The sequence below is a fragment of the Garra rufa genome, chromosome 23, assembly GCF_049309525.1.
Source record: "Garra rufa chromosome 23, GarRuf1.0, whole genome shotgun sequence".
NCBI lineage: Eukaryota > Metazoa > Chordata > Actinopteri > Cypriniformes > Cyprinidae > Garra > Garra rufa.
Window position 1 is genome coordinate 33,458,485 of NC_133383.1, and position 24,061 is coordinate 33,482,545.

The 24,061-nt window shown below is 36.0% G+C and overlaps 1 protein-coding gene across 8 annotated transcripts in view; it reads right to left on the reverse strand.

The window, feature by feature from the left end:
• tpm2 (tropomyosin 2 (beta)) overlaps positions 1-24,061 on the reverse strand; it is a 38,434-nt gene that overhangs the window by 12,972 nt on the left and 1,401 nt on the right. For 2 of the 8 annotated variants that reach the window (XM_073829482.1, XM_073829481.1), the window contains exons 2-6: positions 20,701-20,826; positions 5,692-5,825; positions 4,431-4,548; positions 2,969-3,039; positions 76-151 (exon numbers count right to left, since the gene is read on the reverse strand). In XM_073829482.1, coding sequence (XP_073685583.1) covers positions 76-151; positions 2,969-3,039; positions 4,431-4,548; positions 5,692-5,825; positions 20,701-20,826 — 525 coding nt within the window. Of the gene's footprint in view, positions 1-75; positions 152-2,968; positions 3,040-4,430; positions 4,549-5,691; positions 5,826-14,958; positions 15,303-20,700; positions 20,827-24,061 lie in introns of those variants that run through there. The other 6 variants (XM_073829480.1, XM_073829479.1, XM_073829486.1 and 3 more) reach the window with 5 other exon arrangements.

The following is a 24,061-nucleotide window of genomic DNA, read 5'->3' on the forward strand; positions in this document are numbered from 1 at the left end:
GTCACAGATCTCCGAAAGAGAGGACAGGTCAAGAGAAGCCGGCGTTAACATGCTACATCAGTCTCTCGGCACTACCTCTTCCTCTCCAGCCATCATGGATTTAAAATTCTGGTCCATGAGTTTAAGTTCCTCCTCCAGCTGCCTGACTCGACTGGGTTAGTCCAAAACAGGCCAGTGGGGGAAAGGGGAGGTAATGGGGGAGTCACAGGATAAGGAGCAACGGATCATGCATTTTGAAAATGGGGAGAAAGGACAATCAGAAACCTTGCTTAATTAATCCTGAGAACTCTTCTGTTATTAAAGGATTAGTTCACTTCCAGAATTTTTTTTTTTTTTTTTTTACAGATAATGTTCTCACCCCCTTGTCATGACATGTTCATGTCTTTCTTTCTTCAGTCGTAAAGAATTCTTTTTTTTTTTTTAAGGAAAACATTTCAGGATTTCTCTCCATACAGTGGACTTCTTTGGTGCCCCCGAGTTTGAACTTCCAAAATGCATACAGCTTCAAAGGACTCTAAACGATCCCAGCCGAGGAAGAAGGGTCTTAGGTTATTTTCAAAACATGTATATAATAATTGACTATATATATAGTTTTTAACCTCAAATGCTCGTCTTGTCTCGTCTCTGCGATGCGCATGTGTAGTCTGTGTGATCCGGGTCAAAACAGTCAGGGTATGTCCAAAACTTTAATCTCTTTTTCTTCCCCAACTTCAAAATCATCCTACATCGCTGCAGAAGTACCAACCCAGTGTTTACAAAGTGAACATACAAAGAAGATCTAAGGCCCTTTACAAAAAAAAGGTAAAATAGCGATGCAGACCGATTTTGAAGTTGGGGAAGAAAACAAGATGGTAGTGTTTGGACATACCCTAATTGTATTGTCCCGGATTACACAGACTACGCATCGCAGAGATGAGACAAGACAAGCATTTGAGGTTAAAAAGTATATAAATAGTCAATTTGTTTCAATATCTTCCTCAGCTGGGATCAATTAGAGCAATTTGAAGCTGTGTTTAAACTGCATTTTGGAAGTTCAAACTTGGGGGCGCCATACATATACATATAAAAAGAAAGAAATCCTGAAATGTTTTCCTCAAAAAACAATTTCTTTACGACTGAAGAAAGAAAGACATGAACATCTTGGAAGACAAGGGGGTGAGTACATTATCTGTAAATTTTTGTTCTGGAAGTGAACTAATCCCTTAATAGCAAATTATTTGCAGCAGCTGTAAACAGAATCCTGGTAATAACAAATTTCAGGTTTCAGGTACCAAAGGCATGCATATTAAATTCAGATATTCATGCAAATGTAAGGCACTTTTGTCATATACACATTGGCCTCACATTGTTTCTGAATAAATCAACCGACATATTTTTGTTAAAGGAACACACCACTTTTTTTGGAAATAGGCTCATTCTCCAATTCCCCCCCGAGTTAATAAGTTGATTTTTACCGTTTTGAAATCCATTCAGCCGTTCTCCTGTTCTGGCGATATCACTTTTAGCATAGCTTAGCATAGATCATTGAATCCTATTAGACCAATAGCATCGCGTTCAAAAATGACCAACGAGTTTCCATATTTGTTGTATTTAAAACTTGACTCTTCTGTAGTTATATCGTGTACTAAGACCGGTGGAAATGCAAAGCTGTGAGTTTCTAGGCCGATAAGATTAGGAACTACGCTTCCATTCCGGCGTAATAGTCAAGGAAGTTTGCTGCAGTAATATGGCCGAAGCAGGAGCAGTAATACCACGCAACAATTTCCCCTCCGCGCTCAGTGCATTTAATAATCGCTCCGCTCCAGCTCCGCTCCGGGTTCACAATTTCCAGCTCACGCTCCACTCCTCGCTCACTGATATCAGAAACACCGCTCCGCCTTCGCTCCGCGTCAAAAAATTCTGAAATAGTCTAATGTTTGAAATATAATGGTCCTGTTCATAACACATATTAAAAAAAATAAATAAATACTTCAATAAAACAACAGGAGAGTTTGGAACACTAGTGTGCAAACTTTGTTCCTACTACCACATACCAAGCTATATAACATTGTCAGCATTAAAAGAGTATAACTACTGCTTTATGCAGTGCAAAGTTTGTAATGAAAGTAACAATACATTTTCGTCAGTTATTTTACCTATAGATCGCTGCATTTCTAACAGATTTCTGCTCATTCGAAATCGGATACCATTACATTTGTTGTAATGCATTGTCACAGCGATTGCGTGTGAATAAGTGCTGCACATGTTTAAATGAGGCTTTCAGCTGAATATATTTAGTATCTAGAAGGAACAATCTAATTCCTTGTGAACTGTAATTTACCGCTCATGTCCATTCACATTATTTCTGATTTGAGTGATCCATCTCTATCAAGCTAAATATGTTTAACATGTGAATTCCTGCTTATTATGCAGTTATATTACGGACCGTTGGCATGAATTGTACTTATGATGGAGCGGTGGCGGAGCGCACTTGGAGCGAGTGAAAACCACGACGCTCCGACTTTTCAAAAATCCACTCCTCCCTCCATTCAAAATCACACCGCTCCGCTCCGCTCGCACTCCGCTCCGCTCACATACTCTGTAGTACGCGATATAACTACAGAAGAGTCAAGTTTTAAATAGGACAAATATCGAAACTCGTTGGTCATTTTTAACGTGATGCTATTGGTCTAATAGGATTCAATGATCTATGCTAAGCTATGCTAAAAGTGATATCGCCAGAACAGGAGAACGGCTGAATGGATTTCAAAACGGTAAAACTCAACTTATTAACTCGGGGGGAGTTGGAGAATGAGCCTATTTCCAAAAAAAGTGGAGTGTTCCTTTAACACTGTATACTGGCGAGGACTTTGATTAAGGAGCAGGTAACCAAATGCAAATGAAGTGTGTTTATGTTGTTAGTGCTAGTCTACAATTTTAGCATGCAGGTTTTTATTTTATTAACTGTTTTAATTGTGCATGTACTTACGCCTCAGCCACTTCAGCTCGCTCCTCAGAGCGCTCAAGCTCACCCTCAAGAATCACCAGTTTACGCGCCACCTAAAGTCAAACAAGCACAAATAGATTCAATTTTACAACTAGTCAAATAAAAATAAAAAAATCTGTAAAGCCAAGTTATAAAGGAGGAAGTTAATCCACAATAAACAATAATGCAGGAAAAAAACAAGATTAGGTTACATATTAACTCCGTGACCATTTGATTAAGGAACCAGCACGCTTGTTCTTCAGGATATAACATCACTTTAAATATAAAATCCGACACATCAACAGAAACCAACATTTGTGCATGAATATACATAAAGTGTCTATGGCACACTATCTACCAACGTTGCGAGAGATGGCCACAAGCCAATGCCATGTATAAATATATTCTTAAATGAATGAATATGAAATATAAGAAAACATTTCTTCAACATTTTTTATCTGAACATCTGAATCTTTAGTGTTTCTGAATCTAGAAATAATAATGTTTTCCATATCTTCAATAAAACGTTGCCACCATTGTGACTTTCTGGAACTTCTCAAGCTTTTCTGGAACCTAATGACTAATTTATTTGTGTTTTGCGTGCAACTTAAAGGATTAGTTCACTTCCAGAACAAACATTTACAGATAATTTACTCTCCTTGTCATCCAAGAGGTTAATGTCTTTCTTTCTTCAGTCGTAAAGAAATTATGTTTTTTGAGGAAAACATTTCAGGAATGTTCTCCATTTAGTGGACTTTGATGGACTGCGAGTGAACTTCCAAAATGCAGTTAAAATGCAGCTATAAAGGGCTCTTAACTATTCCAGCTGAGGAATAAGGGTCTTATCTAGCGAAACGATCAGTTATTTAAAAAAAAATATACAATACACTTACACTTTTTATCATATTTTGTGCACTCCAGTTCAAGACAGTTAGGGTATGCTGAAAAACTCCCAGAATGCACAGAGTATGCATTCGCATTGCAGAGTTAGACAAAATTAGCATTTGTGGTTAAAAAGTGTATAATTTTTTATTTTTTTAAAAATAACATTATTATTTCTTGGCTGGGATCATTTAGAGGCCTTTGAAGCTGCATTTAAGCTGCATTTTGGAAGATCAAACTCGCGTGCACCATAGAAGTCCACTATATAAAGAAAATTCCTAAAATGTTGTCTACAAAAACCATAATTTCTTTATGACTAAAGAAAGACATCTTGGATGACAAGGGGGCGAGTAAATGGTCTGTAAATTTTTGTTGTGGAATTGAACTAATCCTTTAAAAGCTCTGCATCTGGCATGAAAACTAACTTCAAGTTAACTTTCCAAGAAAAAAAAAAAAGTGTTACTGATAATATCACAATATAATGCTTTAGGTTACACCTCCAGTGAAAAGATTCTAGTTATAAGAAGCCTGATTCAAAATCATTCCAGTCATTTAATAACGTGAGTCCAGCTGATATGCACACCTCCTCATATTTGCGGTCAGCCTCCTCAGCGATGTGTTTGGCTTCCTTCAGCTGCATTTCCTGGATCTCCATCTTCTCCTCATCTTTTGTTGCTCTGTTCTCTATCACCTTCATTCCTCTGTACGAAGAAAGCATATAGTTAGTATTACATTCAGAAATGCAATGAACAGAAAAATTCTGTTTAAGGTTTTTACTCATGACACCCTGGATATACAGTGGCTCGCGAAATTATTCACACCTCTTCATTTTTTTCACATTTTGTTATGTTGCTGCCTTCACATCAAACTACACTCCCTACTCCATAATGGCAAAAAATAGGTTTTTAACATTTGTGCAAATTTATTAGAAATAAAAAACTGAAAAGATCCCGTTGCATAAGTATTCATACCCTTTTCTGGGACACTCGAAATTTAGCTCAGGAGCATTCATATTGCTTCTAGATGTTCCTACACTTGGAGTGGAGTTAAACTGTGGCAAATTCATTTGAATGAGTCTGATTTAGAAAGGCACACACCTCTCAGAAAAGGTCTAACAGCTGAAAATGCATATCAGAGCAAAAACCAAGATAACTGCCTGTAGAGCTCAGTGACAGACTTGCGTTAAGGCAATGATCTAGAGAAGAGTTCAGAAACAAATCTGCTGCATTGAAGGTTCACAGAAGCATTCTCCATAATGGAAGATGACTGGAACAACTAGGACTCTAGAAAATGTCTGCCAGCCCCCATCCAAGCTGACAAAGGTGAGGCAAAGAATGGCAGATAATTGCCAAAATGCAGATGTGCAAAGCTCGTCACATCAGACCCAGAAAGACTTGAGGCTGTAAAGGTGCTTCAACTATGTACTGAGTTAAGGGTATGAATACTTATGCAATGTACTTATTTCAGTGTTTTATTTTAATAAACTTGTAAAATTTGCAAATCTGGTTTTTGCTTTGTCATGATTATGGTGTATGGAGTGTAAACTGATGTGGGGAAAAACTAATTTAAAGCAGTTTAACATAATGCTGCAACAAAGCATGAAAAATGATACTTTTGCAAGGCACTGTATGGCTGATCCTTTACACTGTGGACATTTGTATTTCGAGTGACAAACAAGTATTTAAAACCACCTACAACTGTAAAGTTATCAAAACAAAACTAAGTTTTTTCTGATAACAAAAAACTAAATGGACGCAAGTTAAATATGAAACTCCCTCGTGAACAAAGCCCAGGTGTGTAGTTAAACTGTGAAATGAGAGTGCTGATATACGATGCCGTCACACCTCTCGCTCTCATCCGCGGCTTTCTCAGCCTCCTCCAGCTTCTGTAGCGCAGTGGCGAGTCTTTCCTGGGCACGATCCAACTCCTCCTCTACCAGCTGGATACGTCTGTTCAGGGACGCCACCTCAGCCTCAGCCTGCCATCACAGGAGAATCAGTCAGTGCAAATGTAATGTGCGGGAAACTTGTTAAATAATGCTATTATGATGGTGACATGCAATGTGAAAATTTTAAGATTAATGACCAATTAAAGGAGTAGTTCACTTCAAGAGCAAAAATTTACAGATAATGTATTCATCCCTTTTGATCCAAGATGTTTATGTCTTTCTTTCTTCAGTTCAGTCGTAAAGAAATTATGTTTTTTGAGGAAAACATTTGAGGAATGTTCTACATATAGTGGACTTCAATGGTGCCCCCGAGGTTGAACTTCCAAAATGCAGTTTAAATGCAGCTTCAAAACGATCCCAGCTGAGGAAGAAGGGTCTTATCTAGCTGAACTATAAAAATTTTTTTTATTACAATTTATATACTTCTTAACCTCAAACACTTGTCTTGCTTTGCCTGAAATCTGTTTTTTTTTTTTTTTCCGGTTTAAGGCAGTTAGGGTGTGTCAAAAAAACTCTCATCTCATTTTCTCCCTCAACTTCAAAAATCATTTCAAAAGCTCCCTACATCGCTGCAGAATTACCGACTCACTGTTTGTGAGTGAACATGCAAAGATCAAAAACACTTTTTAACAAAAAAGGTCAAACAGCGATGTAGGATGATTGTTGAAGTTGGAGAAGAAAATGAGTTTTTCGACATACCCTAACTGTCATGAACCGGAAAAAAACAGAGTTCAGAGCTAGACAAGACGAGCGTTTGAGGGAAAAAAATTACATAAATTGTAATTAACAAAAACAAACAAACAAAAAAAAAAAAACACTGTTTCGGTAAATAAGACCCTTCTTTCTTGGCTGGGATCGTTTAGAGCCCTTTGAAGCTGCATTTCAAATGCATTTTGGAAGTTCTAACTCGGGGGCACCATTGAAGTCCATTATATGGAGAACATTCCTGAAATGTTTTCTTTAAATAACACAATTTCTTTACACCTGAAGAAAGAAAGACATGAACATCGTGTATGATATAAGGTAAGTAAATTATCTGTACATTCTTGTTCTGGAAGTGAACTAATCCTTTAAGTGCAAAGTTGCATGCAGAACTTTAAGATAAGCCAACTTTCGACTCTAATCTTTCTTTATAGTTTTCTCAAGAAGCAGGCCTTCTGAAAAAATGTAGACTTTACGGTTTACTGGTTTTCAATTGTTGTTAGTTGCAATCAATACACCTCTCAGACAAAAAGTCCTAATTTTATTTCTTGTATTTTATTGACAAAAGCCTTTTCATATCCTGTCTAGTGTTCTCCTCAGATCAATGTGCAAAGGCTACGCGCGCACTTACTCTAGTAAAAGCCTCTTCTGTAAATCAGTGTTGCACTTAATGTAAAGCAAAGCTGAATTGTGAAATTCAGTGTTTTTATCAATCACATATTTGTTCATTTCATACACATTTAAGAAGACCAATTACAGGATTACTATTAGGACAAAATATATTTGCACTGCTCTTTTCTATACCCTTTCATAGTTGCATAGCTTTGCAGTCATAGAACTAGTAATATCCAGTCTGAACCAGTCTTTTACTTTGCATTGTGCATTGCCACAGTAATCAATGTGTCTTTATGATTGCATGTCTCTCTTTCCTGTTTTTATACTAAGTGTCTCTGTTTATAACTGGAAAAGGAGTTATTTTTTCTCTCTTCAGGTTTTTCCTGTCTAACACCCTAGAAATGCTACATAAGATGATGCCTGAACACAAACTTTGACAACAATTATATGTATAGAAACACATTTCCACTAATTGTACTACACGCAATTCTGATTTGTTAAATCTGACAGCTTTGGCAGTAAAAGCAATAAAGATTTCTTCTTCAAAAGCACTAAAAGAACCATCAATGTAACTGTTAAGCAAACAGAATTATTACATTTTTGCATTTACCCAAAGCAACATACTTTCCATTTAAGCCATACATTTTATTAGTTCAGACTCAACCCCTTTTTTATGGTTGAATAAAGCAGAAGTTCCCATAAGAGACAGTCTCTATGAATGCATTGCTGGCTTGAAAGTTAAAGTTTAAAAATGCAAAGTTCACTAGGGTTGAGATCACTATCAACTGTTTGTCTAATACTTTAATAGCTAACCACACACTAACTACACTATGTCAACCCTTTAACTCTATCCAAATACCAGTGGAGAATAAAGAACCTGACAGCCATACTACAGTAAAAGTACAGATATCTTACCAGAAAATGACTTTGGTAGAAGTTGAAGTCATCATTTAGAATATTACTTGAGAAATAGTCTAAAAGTATGTGATATTTATTGTACTTAAGTACAAGTATTTTTTTATTTTAAATGTACTTACGTTTTGAAAGTAAAAGTAAATGCAATTTTTTTTCGCAATTGCAAGTTTATATCATCCATTTCTGAGAAAAAAAAAACATCCAAGTTATCAGTTTATATTGCATTTCTGACTTTATTTCTCACAATTGTGAGTTTATTTCACCCAGTTCAGAGAAAAAGTCTGAATTGTGAGATACAAACTTGCATTTGTGAGGAAAAAAATGTCTGGCAATTCTGGCTTTATTTCTCACAATTGCAAGTTTATATCACCCAATTCTGAAAAAAAAGGCAGAAATTTCCTTAAAAGAAGTCAGAATTGCGTAGGGGTGGGTATCGTTTGAATTTTATCGATTTCGATTCCGATTCCGATTCCACTTATCGATTCCGATTCTTTTCGATTCCCAGTTTCGATTCCGATTTAGTAAAAAAAAAAAAAAAAAACAAACACAAAAGTCAAACATTAATATATTAAACATGTTTATTTTCAGTGCTAGCTTGCAACATATTATTTTATCACAGGGGTTCTCAACCTTTTTTATATCAGGTCCCCCTTCTTCTCGGGTCAGTTTTGCAAGGCCCCCCTATGCCTGACATTTCCTCTAAAGGTGTTTATTTTTTAACCTTTTTTATTAACCTAAACATTAGTTTTGCCTTTTTATTTTTCTCCTGCATGTTATAAAAAAAAAAATCAAACAAACTTTAAATTAAAGCTATACTTTTGAATTTAAAAGAAAATCCTCTGCTCTAACTTTTTAACATGAATACACACATACAGATTTAAAGCACCTAAATTATTTAATTCAGACATTCTTCACAACTTCAGAGTACTCTTTCTTAAGTGACTGAATATCTACTGTTTGTATTTATTATAAAATAAACATATAAATGAAAAATACAGTAAATACATTGTAAATCTGTTTATGCTGGTGCTCATATGTGCTTAAACACCACTGACCCTTACAAGATCCACCTCTATGGGTAAGCATTCATTATAAAAAACTCACAGGACATTCATTTTGAAAACTATGCAAATATTTTGAAATTTCACGCAAAAATACTATGGATCAGAGCACCGAAAGCATGAATAGTTTGTGAATCAACAGCGGACTTATGCGTGCCTAATGTACGACTCCGATATACAAGAATGAATACATTAGGCACGCGCGAGTTCGTTACTATTACTCTGGTCATCTTTGCCTTCACATTACCGGGAGGGTTTGTTTCATGCAGCCAAGAGATAAAGTAGATACCTGTCTTCCCGTGGGGGTATAAGTGACTTATGTGGGCTTTTGCGGGACGAAATAACATATATTCCTTCTGGAGTGGGCGGGCGCAGGACTAAAATCCGTCCCTTGCAGATCTCTAAGATGAAGTTTGCGTGCAGCGGTAGATTTGTCTTCGGTTTTTACAAAGCGTAGACACACTTTTAAACGCTTACCATGATCCATCTTTTCGACTGATGTTTACATTACGACGTAAAGTCCTGGCAGATTGCACGCGCGGAAGGTCCTGGCAGATCACTCGATGGAAAAAATGCAACCAGGAATCGAAACGAGGAATCGAAATTTTAATATTATAACAAGTATCCGATTCTTTATCTTAAGTATCCGATTCCAGAATCGGAATCGATTTTCGATTCCCAACCCTAGAATTGCGAGAAACAAACTTGCATTTGCGAGAAAAAAAAAAGTCAGAATTTTGAATTTTATCTCACAATTCTGACGTTTTATCTCAGAAAAAAAAAGTTGAGATAGAATTCACAATTCTGAGTTTGTTCACAAAAACTTTTGTGATGGAAATAAAGAGGTAAATTTTAATGCACATGTAGAATATTTTTGAGCAAACACTTTCTAGATCGAACACAATACTTGCATGAGATTTTTTTTTTTTTTTTCATACAGTTTTGCGAATCTGGCAATTCTGACTGAGATCTTCTGACTATTTTGTAGTAAGTAAGGAATATGCTTCAGGAAATTAAATGTATCAGAGTAAAAGTATACATTTTAATCAGGAAATGTAGTGGAGTAAAAGTAAAAGTAGGCTGAAAAATAAAAACTCATTTACAGATACTTCCAAAAAATACTAAAGTACTGTAACTTAGTATTATTACTTCGTCACATAACACCACTGCCAAATACAGCTTATAAAAAAAAACATTAATTAATTCATGTTTATCATTTTAAAGCTGTAGCATTAAACAGACACCTATTTATTAGCCAACGTTCAAAAAAAGGCAAGTCTAAAGTTATCTAATGTTATTCACATCTTTACAACTTCATCTAGTGAAACAACACCGCTCAGTACAAAGATGACCTGATTTGTTTGTGGGTTGAAGCCATGCCAGCTTCTGAAGCAAATTTCATAGCAAGGTTAAAATCCAGGTTATAATATAAAAATAGCTAACACAACTGAAAACCTCATTTAAGATGTTTAAGATCCAGTTTAATAAATCTAAAACCAAAACTGGATTATTTTAAAAGTGTGTGAGCAGAATAAAAGTCACTACTAAGTCATATAACATTCAGAGTTTCACAGAAAGGATATACAGCAGGGGATGAAGTAAATGACTTCATTCAAAGAAATAGCTTTGGAAAAGTAAATAATCTGAACAAGCAACATATCTGCTGCTTTCCTTCTGACCTACTGAAAAAGTACATATCTCAAAGTAAATCACATTTACTGTAACTTTCATAAATCTAGAATAGCGATCATCTTGTAAAGTCCTTTTGTCAACAAACCAGAAAAACTGACCATGAATCATTCAAAACGGCACTCTTCTGGGAAATGTCTGACTATCTACTCTGATAAGATTTCAGCATTCATCTGAACAGAGAAGGAAAGGTGAAGCACCTCCAAAACAATCTTCTTCTGCAAGATGCATGCCATTTTATATTTTACCCGCTATAGACCTTAATCAGGTTAGATGCCATATTGAATTTAATGTGGATGAAGGCTGAGAGGGACAGACTTACAGTCTTTATAATGGCACACACTGAATAAAGGTCCTACAGTAGATCGTCACTTTCACAACTCACAATCTTCAAACCTGTTTTACAGAGTTTTATGGTCTACTAAACAAGTGTACATTGCTGTTAATCAACAGTACAATCTACTGAATGCACTTTTCACTGATATTTATTCTAAAAATCTGGAATCTGAGGGTGGAAAGAAATCAAAATATTGAGAAAATCACCTTTAAAGTTGTCCAAATTAAATTCTTAGCAATGCATATTACTAATAAAATAATACATTCTGATAGATTTATGGTAGGACGTTTACAAAATGTCTTCATGGAACATGATCTTTACTTAATTTCCTAATGATTTTTGGCATAAAAGAAAAATTTATCAGTTTGACCCTTACAATGTTTTTTTGGCTATTGCTTCACACTGGTTTTGTGGTCCAGGGTCACATATTTAACATTTTTACCTCAGTTTGTTTCTTCTGAGGTTGCACTGATAAAAATGATTTTGTGGTCAAGTAAATAATACAGAAAAACAAATGTAAGTTCTACATTAAATAATTTAGTTCAGGCAACAATAAAAAAAAGAGTAAATTCAATATTAGTAATTTAAGCTTGTAGAATTTAAAATTTGAACTTTTAAGTAAATTTTACTTGTAATTGTTTGTTATTTTTACAAAGATTGTCTAAGTAAATATCAAAGTCATGATCCCGTTGTTCCCATCATGCACTTGGGCATGAATAATTAATTAGGTTACATTTTGTGCTGTTTTCGAGAAGTATGTACACGGTTGCTTTTGTTGTTAGGTTAAGTAACTTGCTGTTTTATAACATCTAGAGTTCATTTTCTACCCAAAATGATCCATTCATACACAAAAACTGGTCACTGAATGTTGTTGTCATTGTGTATCATTCATGTGCCAAGTATTGAGGTCTCTGTGTTCAACATATAACCTTAAAAACAATAAGGAGCTGTTTACTTGCTTACGTACATGTTTGTAAGTGAACCACATGCTTTAATGGCATTTTTTCAGTGCTATGATGTTTGAGTAAAGTTTACAAACCGTGGCTGAGTGAACTGTACTCAAACTTTAACTACTCATTAAAATCGTTAAATCTACTCATTTCCTTTGCTAATTTTACTTAACTTAGTTAAGTAGATTTTACTTAATTCCATATTTAAATTTTATTAAAAAATAATGCATGCAAAAAACAATTACTTATTTGTTTTTTTCAGTGTGTCACTCACAGCCTCATTTTCATTCCTGTCAAATATTAAATAAGGCACTATCCTGACTAATGGCTATAGTGCCAAAGGTTACATAAAGTATGTTTAAATGTATGTACTGCATAAAAATGTACATAGGAACTCAAATGTCATTGGTCTTTCCAACGAAATCCGACACTTGTGAAAAACTGGTTCATGCTCTTGTTCACTTATTGATTTTTGTTCATTTTTAATGAAAGTAAATTCCCCATAGTGCACCTGCCTTACATTAATGGTGCACTATTATTTAACAAATCTAATTATTAAATTAAAACAGTTCAATTAGTCTTGGGGGTTGAGACTACACTTAAGACTTTACTCCAAATTGATGTTTATCTTCATGTAAACAACCAACCAACACTTCTTACGATTAGACAAGTACACAAGAAGATTATTCTGATCTGTGCCGTAGGCTACTTAAAGGAGTAGTTCACTTTCTGAACAAGAATTTACAGATAATGTACTCACCCCCTTGTCATCCAAGATGTTCATGTCTTTCTTTTTTCAGTCGTAAAGAAATTATGTTTTTTGAGTAAAACATTTCATGATTTCTCTCCATATAATAGACTTTTATGGTGCCCCCGAGTTTGAACTTGCAAAATGCAGTATAAATGCAGCTTCAAAGGGCTCTAAATGATCCCAGCTGAGAAAAAAGGGCGAAACGTTCGGTTATTTTCAAAAAACATTTACAATTTCTATACTTATGTCAAATGCTCGTATTGCTGAGCTAGACAAGACGAGAATTTGAGGTTAAAACGTATACAAATAGTTTTTTTCTTTTTTTAAATAACCCATCGTTTTGCTAGATAAGACCCTATTTTCCTCGGCTGTGATCGTTTCGAGCCATTTAAAGCTGCGTTTTGGAAGTTCAAACTCGGGGGCACCATAGAAGTCTATTATGTGGAGAGAAATCCTGAAATGTTTTACTCAAAAAACAAAACTGCCGTATGACTGAAGAAAGAAAGACATGAACATCCTGGATGACAAGATGAATACATTATCTGTAAATTCTTGTTCTGAAAGTGAACTACTCCTTTAAGTGTCTACATTCAGGTGGACTCAAACCACATAATCAGATGTTTAAATGAGCACTTGTATCCCACATTCACAAGTCCATGTCATTGAAAAGGCTTGAGTTTGAAGTGAGAGATGTTTTGAGTCTAGGCGGGTGTGCATCAACATCGCCCGCCCTCAACATAAACCCTAATCAGCTTCTCGTGTCCAGAGCATTAACTCAAGTTCATCTGACAGGTCAGAAGCTCGCACTCTCTCACTGCTGTGATCAAACCGGTATTTAAAGGGATAGTTCACCCAAAAATGAAAATTTGATGTTCATCTGCTTACCCCCAGGGCATCCAAGATGTAGGTGACTTTGTTTCTTCAGCAGAACACAAATGAAGATTTTTAACTCAAACCGTTGCAGTCTGCCAGCTATATAATGGCAGTGGATGGGTAACAGACCTTTAAAAGTAAACAAAACATGCACAGACAAATCCAAATTACACCCTGCGGCTCGTGATGATACATTGATGTCCTAAGACATGAAACGATCGTTTTTTGCGAGAAACTGAACAGTATTTATATAACTTTTTACCTTTGATACATATCCACGTCCATCTGTCATGAGAACAAGCGTTTCATCCGGTTCGTTACATGTGCACGCGCTCTGGCGTAGAATACGCAAACGCCGTAAGGGGAAATCAGTGAAAAGTCCCGGATGAGTTTGTGCAAGCAAATGTAATCTTTTAGCTTTAAATCGGTTTAAACAATCAGGATAAGCGAAAGTAATTGCCATTTTGAATAGCCGCTATACCCACAATCTCTGTGCACTGTGTAAACAATGAGTGTCGTATACATGCGACAGATCGTTTCCGGCGTTTGCGTATTCTACTTTAGAGCGCGTTCACATCACATGTCACGATCCCGGATGATGAGCACGTGCTCAGGACAGATGGACGTGGCTGTGTATCAAAGGTAAAAAATGATATAAATACTGTTCAGTTTCTCGCAAAAACCGATCGTTTCGTGTCTTAGGACATCAATGTATCGTCACGAGCCGCAGGGTTTAATTAGGATTTGTCTGTGCATGTTTTTTTTACTTTTAAAGGTCTGGTGCCCATCCACTCACATTATTAGACTGCACCGGTTTGAGTTAAAAATCTTTTTGTTTTTGTTCTGCTGAAGAAACAAAGTCACCTACATCTTGGATGCCCTGGGGGTAAGCAGATAAACATCAAATTTTCATTTTGGGGTGAACTATTCCTTTAATTCTGCACAGTTTCACCTAGTGATATTGATTTTTGCATATTGTGTTGAAGTGAACTCAATAATTCGATTTGATTTGGGAAAAACAGAATATCCCACATTTGTCATTCACATCTAAGCTCTTAACAATCCTGCAGTCGTTTGGACCTTGTATTTGGCCTGCAAGAGGCCCCTTCCCTACAAACTGGGGAAAAGCACATTGACATTGCAGTGGATAAGATGTTTTTGAAGTTAACAAGTGAACAGTAAATAAAGATATCAATAAACAGAGTCGCTGCAGCCAAACCCTGAATATGAGCCTCAAATCCAATATTAAGGTTTCCTTGTGGCCACTCACTCTCTCTCTGGCCTGCCGCTCCATGTCCACCTCCCTCTGCAGCATTTCGGCTCGGTCTTCCGCATCGTCCGCCTGCTGCTGCAGGGTCTGGATCTTCCTCTTCACGGCTTCTATGGATGTTACCGATGCCATTGCCACTGAATTCCCGAGTCTGTTATTAATATCAAACGCGACACGGTGCTATCGCTATTTTCCAGTGATGTTGCCTTTATCAGACACCGTTCATGTTAAACGTGTCAGTTCCGTCGTCTAAAAAGGTAAGTTTCCCCTGGAAAAGTTTAGCGTGAATCGCCGACGATCGCTCTATTCTCGCCAAGGGCGAAACTAACATCCGTCGGACTGAGCTAAAATCTCATTTTCGCCGGTACAACAGATGGCGCAGCGCACCTTTCAGGTGATCCTCCATTCGGCTGCGAGGAGCAGAGAAGCAGGAGCGGCTCATTGATCATCCAGCGCTCCGCCCAAAGGGAGAAAGTCCAGCAGTAGTTGTTGCTTCTTCAGTCGGATGCTTCTCAGTTCTTCCAAAAACCCATCTGTTTCCGTCATAAAGAAGGGAAGGCTGTATCATCTTCTTAACCCACACGGTTGACATGATGATGAGGCTCCAGGTGAGAGTGAAGATATACAGGTGAATCCAGTGTAGAAGTCTTCATTGTCAAAACACCTGCCGCACGCATTAATCTTTATTTTTTTCATCCATAAAATCTTTTTAAATAGCCAACTTATTAAAAACCATGTCCTAATTAGCCTAAAGCCTGACATATGAACAGGGGCGGACTGGGACAAAACTTCAGGCCGGAAAATCTCACACTCATCCAGACCCAGAGGTGTAAAAAGTACTCAAAAATTTTACTCACTCAAAATTTTACTCAATTAAAAGTACAAGTATCTGGCCAAAAACATACTTGAGTACAAGTAAAATTTGCTAGCAGTTTAATGCTTAACAAGGAAACTAAGACAAAACTACAACAGTCTATTTAGATTATTTTATAATATTAATTTAGATTAGATTATAATAGATACTGTAACTGACCTGCACTTTAAGTCCTGAACAGGGCAGTCAAGACTAACTGACACATGATTTATTAGAGATTCATGATTGAACGGCGAATTCGGAAATAATAATTTTAGAACATTCGGCAGGCAACAATAACAACAACAACAACAATATAAAAAATAATAGTAATATATTGTAGGGCAGTGGGCCAGATTGGCTGCCAGGCCACCGGGAATTCTTCCGGTGCTCTCTATGGCCAGTCTGGCCCTGCATATGACATTATAGTAAGCTTTATTTATTTTAATCATCAAACTGAGCAAGAATATACAATTTAGTGCATTCGCTGTTATTTATATGGCCAAAAAAGATTTATATCAGTATGACAGACTATTTGCATTAAATGTGTGCAGCCATCAGTTGTCACTTTATATCTCCCAAATACCTTGTCTTATTGCAATAGGGCAGGGATCCTCAAATCCGGCCTATGAGATCCTCAGTGCTTTCCAATTGGGATATATCGCCCTCTGAAGGGCACTTCGGAGTGAAAACAATCATAGCCGCCATATTGAAGTGTTGTTTCAAACCGAAGTGCTCAATACTGGCCACTTCAAAGGACCCTTCAGAATGAAGGATTTCGAAGGGTAAAACTGAGGGACACATCGGGCCCCCGTGATCTTTTGCGCAGATTCTTTGCATGGTGAGCATTGTCTCTATATACTATTTTTTGGACATGCACCAGGGTTTAGACCAACGATAACCCGGGGTTAAGCACAGAGTGAAAAGACCTTTTCTACTTTAACCACTGAATTTTTACAACACCCTGATTGTCAAAAAGGAAAAAGAAATCTATTGACTGTTGGCAAATCTGTATTTCTGGCCTACTATTACAAGTAATACAGTGACATAATGGCATAAGGTTTCGAGACGTTTTGTTAAAACAAACAGTCAAATGATGGCATTCTGCAACAAGGCCTATAAATATATAGATTTGAGTTTACTTACAGATTATTGAATTCTTGGTCACCTACAGTGCCTTGCATTTTTTCACATTTTGTTTTGTTGCAGCATTATGTTAAACTGCTTTAAATGAGTTTTTCCCCACATCAGTTTACACTCCATACACCATAATAATGACAAAGCAAAAACCAGATTTGCAAATTTTACAAATTTATAAAAAACAAAACACTGAAATAAGTACATTGCATAAGTATTCATACCCTTAACTCAGTACATAGTTGAAGCAGCTTTACAGCCTCAAGTCTTTCTGGGTCTGATGTGACAAGCTTTGCACATCTGCATTTGGCAATTATCTGCCATTCTTTGCCTCCCCTTTTCACCTCTCCATCTCTGTCAGCTTGGATGGGGGCTGGCAGACATTTTCTAGAGTCCTAGTTGTTCCAGTCGTCTTCCATTATGGAGAATGCTTCTGTGAACCTTCAATGCAGCAGATTTGTTTCTGAACTCTTCTCTAGATCATCGCCTTAACGCAAGTCTGTCACTGAGCTCTACAGGCAGTTATCTTGACCTCAGGACTTGGTTTTTGCTCTGATATGCATTTTCAGCCGTTAGACCTTTTCTGAGAGGTGTGTGTCTTTCTAAATCAGACTCATTCAAATGAATTTGCCACAGTTTAACTCCACTCCAAGTGTAGGAACATCTAGAAGCAATATGAATGCTCCTGAGCTAAATTTGGAGTGTCCCAGAAAAGGGTATGAATACTTATGCAACGGGTTTTCAGTTTTTTATTTCTAATAAATTTGTGAAGTTGTTACAAACCTGTTTTGTGCTTTGTCACTATGGTGTATGAGATGTAGATTGATGTGGAAAAAAAGTAATTTAAAGCAGTTTAACATAATGCTGCAACAAAACAAAATGTGAAAAAAATGAAGGGGTATCAATACTTTTGCAAGGCACTGTATTTGTTTAGATCATATGTACTCAAATGTGCATTTGATCCCAGAGAAGAATCTTATTGCTTACAAGCTTTCTACATCATTGTGTCCAGTCAAATCAATTCCAAACAAATTACATCCATAAAACAGGATGCTTCAGTCAAACAGTTGCTCAAGGGCGTCTGAGTTTACAGTCTTTAGACCAATCCATTCAATGAAACACTGAGCAGAAGCTCTGGAAATCATGACATCACTTCACTGTAAACAAATAACTGCATTCCTCTGATGCTTTTCCTTTTTTGGCCACGTATTAATGGTGCAAATACAGTGAGTGAAGCACACAGTTCCATTTTAAATGTAAGAATTGGAGGCAAAGCAGCTGCAAAAGTTACCTCAATAAAACATTTCTACTGTGGTTGACTTGTTTCACACATTAGTTGATAGTTCGCACAACTAGTTGATAATTAGCATATGCACAATTAATGTACAGACATAAAGGATGTTTGTGACCCTGGACCACAAAACCAGTCTTAAGTCGCTGCAATAGCCAAAAATACAGTGTATGGGTCAAAATTACTGATTTTTCTTTTATGCCCAAAATCATTAGGAAATTAAGTATGAAGATTTTTTGTAAAATTCCTACTATAAATATATCAAAATGTAATTTTTGATTAGTAATATGCATTGTTAAGAACTTTATTTGAAGAACTTTAAAGGCGATTTTCTCAATATTTAGATTTTTTTGCACCCTTAGATTCCAGATTTTCAAATAGATGTATCTCAACCAAATATTGTCCTATCCTAACAAACCATATACCAATAGACAGCTTATTTATTGAGCGTTCATATGATGTATACATCTCAGTTTTGTAAAATTTAACCTTATGACTGGTTTTGTGGTCCAGGGTCACATTTGTATTATTTAACATATTTAATTATTGCAGGTTTGCGTTGAATTTCATGGTTTTTTGTCATTTTGAGGAATACTGGATCTGTTTTTTTAGTGAGTGAGATGAATTAATGCATGTTCACATTTATTCTAGAACTAAAGCAACATCTTACTCACAATTTCTCTCAACATGGAGACAGGAGAGCTTTTAATCAATAAATGAGGGGGAAAAAGTAACTCAGATATTTTCTTGTCAATTAAAAAGTAATGCGTTACTTCACTAGGTACTTGGAAAAAGTAATATTATAACGTAACTTGTGTTACTTGTAATGCGTTACCCCCAACATTTTGGGATTTATACTGTATGAATTGACAGTGTGTGGAAAGGTCAGAAGTCAGAGGCATGAAACAGACAGAATCAAGTAGAAATTCCAGTCTTATTCAGAAACATGAAGTCATAAGACGCCACTTGAGTCTGCTGTGAGGTGCTGACAGTGTTTATGAAGTGTTTAGAGAATGTGATACTGTGGGTGGGTTTGGCACCTGAGCAACAGAGCAGCTGTCGACAAGACGGGCCCCAATCGGCGCGGGCCGCTCTCGTGATAAACGGCCTGATCTCTCCACCGCCACACGGCTCACTTTACATTATCATACCGACTGCAGCCACAGGAGGACGCGACGTTTCTGTCTGACTTCAAAATGTCATGCCTAGATCTTATGTTTAAACACTGGCCTCTTTCCTTTCCTTTCCTTTCCTTTCCTTTCCTTTCCTTTCCTTTCCTTTCCTTTCCTTTCCTTTCCTTTCCTTTCCTTTCCTTTCTTTCCTTTTTTTAGGAAGACATTCTCAGTAGCCTACTGTAATGCAAAACATTGTGATACACATGTATTATTATTATTAATATTAATAACATACACTATATATCTGATCTAGTCCTAAAATGTGACTCTGGACTTCTAAACCAGACAATCTTTTTGAAGAATTTAATTTTTTTAAATTCTTTGAAATTTTTTGAATTTTTTTGAAATTGAGATTTATCAGTTTAAAAAACTGATAAATAAACCATTGATGTATGGTTTGTTAGGAAAGGACAATATTTGGTTGAGATACAACTATTTGAAAATCAATCTGAAATCTGAGGATGCAAAAAAAATCAAAATATTGAGAAAATTCCCTTTAAAATTGTCCATATGAAGATCTTACTAATGAAAAAAATAAAGTTTTGATATATTTACAGTAGGAAATTTACAAAATATCTTCATGGAACATGATCTTTACTTAATATCCTAATGATTTTTGGCCTAAAAAAAAAATCAATGATTTTGACCCATACTATGTATTTTTGGCTATTGCTACAAATATACAAATATATTTGAAATGTACGCTTAATTTTCTAAATATATTTTTTGCTTTAATTATGGGGTGCAATATGACCCAAATATGCATTTTTTTTTTAAATTTATGCTAAATATTTAACCTTCAAATGAAGTTTTATATTGTTTTACAAATATTGTATTCATTTCTGGGGGGTGAATTATGGTAAAAAGACAAATAAACAATAAACACCTTCATTTAAAATTTTTGAAAGTCTCTTATGTTCATTAAGGCTGCATTTATTTCATCAAAAATGCAGTAAAACAGCAATATTTTACAATTTAAAATCACTGTTCTCTATGGTAATATATTGTAAAATGTAATTTAATCCCTGATTTTTTTTTCATGATTCTTTGATTTATCAAAAGTTATTATTATTTTTTTTTAAATCAGCATTTATTTGAAATAGAATTATTTATATATAATCATTATTACTCTCACTTCAGGTCAATTAATGCATCAATGCTAAATAAAATAATTAATTTCTAAATAAAATGAATAAATAAAAAATCTTACACTTAAGGTTTAAATGATAGTGTATAATTGTGAATGTATGGCAGCTCAAACAAAGGCTGATTTGTGTGTCACTCACGTCTGCGGCCTTCTTCTCGGCCTGCTCGAGTTTCTCCTGAGCGTCCTTCAGTGACTCTGAGTATTTGTCCAGCTCATCCTCCACACCCTTCAGCTTCTTCTGCAGGCCCAACAGCTCCTCTTCCAGCTACACACACAAACATTACATTAAGCATGTGATCAAAGATATGTGAAAGCGTTCATTTGACCAGGTTCTCGATCCTTGATTTAAATGCTACTACAAAAAGAAAGACTGCACTATAAAAAGTTTTCACCAGTTTCAACTTAAAAACTTAAGTTTAGCAGCTGCCTTAAAATGTTAAGTTAAATCAACTTAAGTCATTTAAACTCACAAGTTAAATCAACTAAATTTTATTGTAATAAGTTAAAAAGACTTGTAGTTTTAAGCTGATTTAACTTAAAAACTTAACGCAGCTGCTGAACTTAGGTTTTTAAGTTGAATCTGGTGAAAACTTTTTACACTGTGCACTGCAAAAAAAAGGCTTATCTTATATATTGTTTTTTGTTTGGTTTCTAGTCACAATATATCTAAAAATTCTTAAATTAAAGGATAACTGTTGCCAAAATGCAACCTGGGCAGTTTTTTTTACTGTAAATGAGACAAACTTATATCTAAAAGCATAATTACGACAAACGAGCCGTTTTTGAGATTGACGGTGATTTCGTTTTGTGGTCAATGGCCGGTGAATGGGAGAACTAGGGGCATAACTTTGAGCGCATCAAAATCAATATTTTAACAACACTAAGAAGGCTCAACACACCATGAAACTTTGCTGGAAGTATCGCCTGGGTCTCTACACATGAACTCCAGCATTGAGAACATTGTTTGTGTACACAGAGTTTACTAAAAAGAACTGTTTCACTGTTTGAGTTTCCGCTCGCGGCCGTCTTGCCAGTCAAGAAGTGTCGATCTCCGAATGCGAGGATGGATAGCTCCTAAAGCATATTTCCATATAAATGCACGGCTAATTCGTTGTTTTGTCGCAAGTGAAAAACAATGTTAACCTTCTAGTTGTAAAAAGAGCCTCATATAAGCCTAATATTTCGTCCTATGGAGTCCATTCATTCGCATTCGGAGATCGACACTTCTTGACTGGCAAGACGGCAGCGAGTGGAAACTCAAACAGTGAAAGTGAGTTGTTCAAAACCTTTCTTTTTAGTAAACTCTGTGTACACAAACAATGTTCTCAATGCTGGAGTTCATGTGTAGAGACCCAGGCGATACTTCCAGCAAAGTTTCATGGTGTGTTGAGCCTTCTTAGTGTTGTAAAAATATCGATTTTGATGCGCTCAAAGTTATGCCCCTAGTACTCCCATTCACCGGCCATTGACCACAAAACGAAATCACGGTCAATCTCAAAAACGGCTCGTTTGTCGTAATTATGCTTTTAGATTTAAGTTTGTCTCGTTTACAGTAAAAAAAAAAACAGCCCAGGTTGCATTTTGGCAACAGTTATCCTTTAAGATGCATTTACTAGATCAGCAAAAAGACATAAGATATTTAATCTTGAACAAAAGCTAAATTAAGTGCAGTTTGCTTAAAATAAGTAAAATTATCTGCCAGTGGGGTAAGAAGAATACTCTTGTTTTAAGAATATTTTACTTGTTTCCAGGGAGAAAAAAATAAATTAATTAAGTGCATTTATCTTAAATTAAGATTAAATATCTTATGTCATCTTGTTTATCTAGTAAATGCATCTTAATGTAAGATTTTTTGACTAGAAACAAGATAAAAATACGAAGATAATCCTTTTTTTTTTTTTTTTTTTTTTTTTTTTTTTGCAAAAAATGCTTTTCTTAGAATTTTTTTTGTCTTGTTTCCAGCCAAAATATCTAAAAATTCTTGAATCAAGAAGGATTTTATAGAGGAGTAAAAATTATTGCATTGTTTTCTTAAAAAACAAGTAAAAATTAAGTGCATTTTTGCTTGAAACGAGCAAAATAATCTGCCAATGGAGTAAGAAAAATAATCTGGTTTTCTGTTTGAAACAAGATTTATTTTCTTACCCCATTGGCAGATTATTCTGCTTTCTCAAAGCAAAAACGAATTAATTTGGACTTATTTTTTCTGAAAACAATAAAATAATTTTTTACTTGTCTAGAAAATCTTTTTTGATTCTTAAATCAAGTGTAGATTCTTTGCAGTGTAGAGATTCTTTTAGAAACTTTGTTTCTTCACATTTTGAAAGACCATTACTTGTCAAGTAATGCGTCCCCCATCTTGAAGTCATTCCTACACCAGGGATAAATGACGATCTGTAAATCCGGCTCATAAAAGAGTGTCTCATTTAGGGGACTGTTTGGGGAGGGCATGAGGAGACCATTATAAACACCAAAGTTATGTTAAAGCAGCTGCTGGTCACCCTCACCCACCCGTTTAACACACGTCAAGAAAACCACCACCCATTAACTTTAACATCACACACAACTTAGTGTCATAAACCAGCCAACCAACGGGACCATCGGCTTCTGCATAAGGAAACGCAGAGCAGACAATGCCGGCTGCAAAAATAGAGCTCAGCTGGATGGTCAGGTAGCACTTTGGTCAGCTCATGAATCAAGAAGTGTAAAATAACAACGGTGACGGGCAAAGCAATGCACTCATGCCGGATGCCTTCCCTTTATTCCGCTTGACGGACCGGGACAGTTATGAGAAGCATTGGCGTCAAATGGAGCCCGGTGGCTCCAGATGGTACAAAGCCTTGATCCTATAATGTTGAACAATTCCATGAAGGTGGAGCGGGACAAAAAAAGATCAAGGCATGTGTGGTGACCAACAACAAAGGCCTTGGGATAAGAATAGATAGAGTTGGGGCATCAGAAAAGGCTTTCGAGAAATAATGGCAATTAAGTATAAAAGCATTAAATAAGGAACCAATCCAATCTTAATAAACGAGATATTCTGAGATTCTGATTCATGAAGGTGCTTTATAAGAACCATTCAGTCAAAGAACCATACTCTGAAGAACCTTCTTCCGCCACAAAGAACCTTTTGTGAAACAGATGTTAAAGGTTCTTTATGGAACCATTTAGACAAACAGGGTTGTTCTTTGGCATCGTGAAGCGCCTTTATTTTTAAGAGTGTGTATCATATTACATGTGCTCTGACATGTTTGTTCTCCCATGGGAAGCCAGTTGCACTTCCATTACGGAGAACGACAGTGTCCCCGGCAGTGTTGGGGAAAGTTACTTTTAAAAGTAATGCATTACAATATTGAGTTACTCCCTAAAAAAGTAGCTAATTACGTTACTTACGTTACGTTTTAAATCTGGCCAGGGCTTGCTTGTTTGTTTTTAATATAAAAAGTTATATTTTTGGCAAATGTAAAAGCCTTTTCACACCAAAAGGCTTAGAGAAAAGT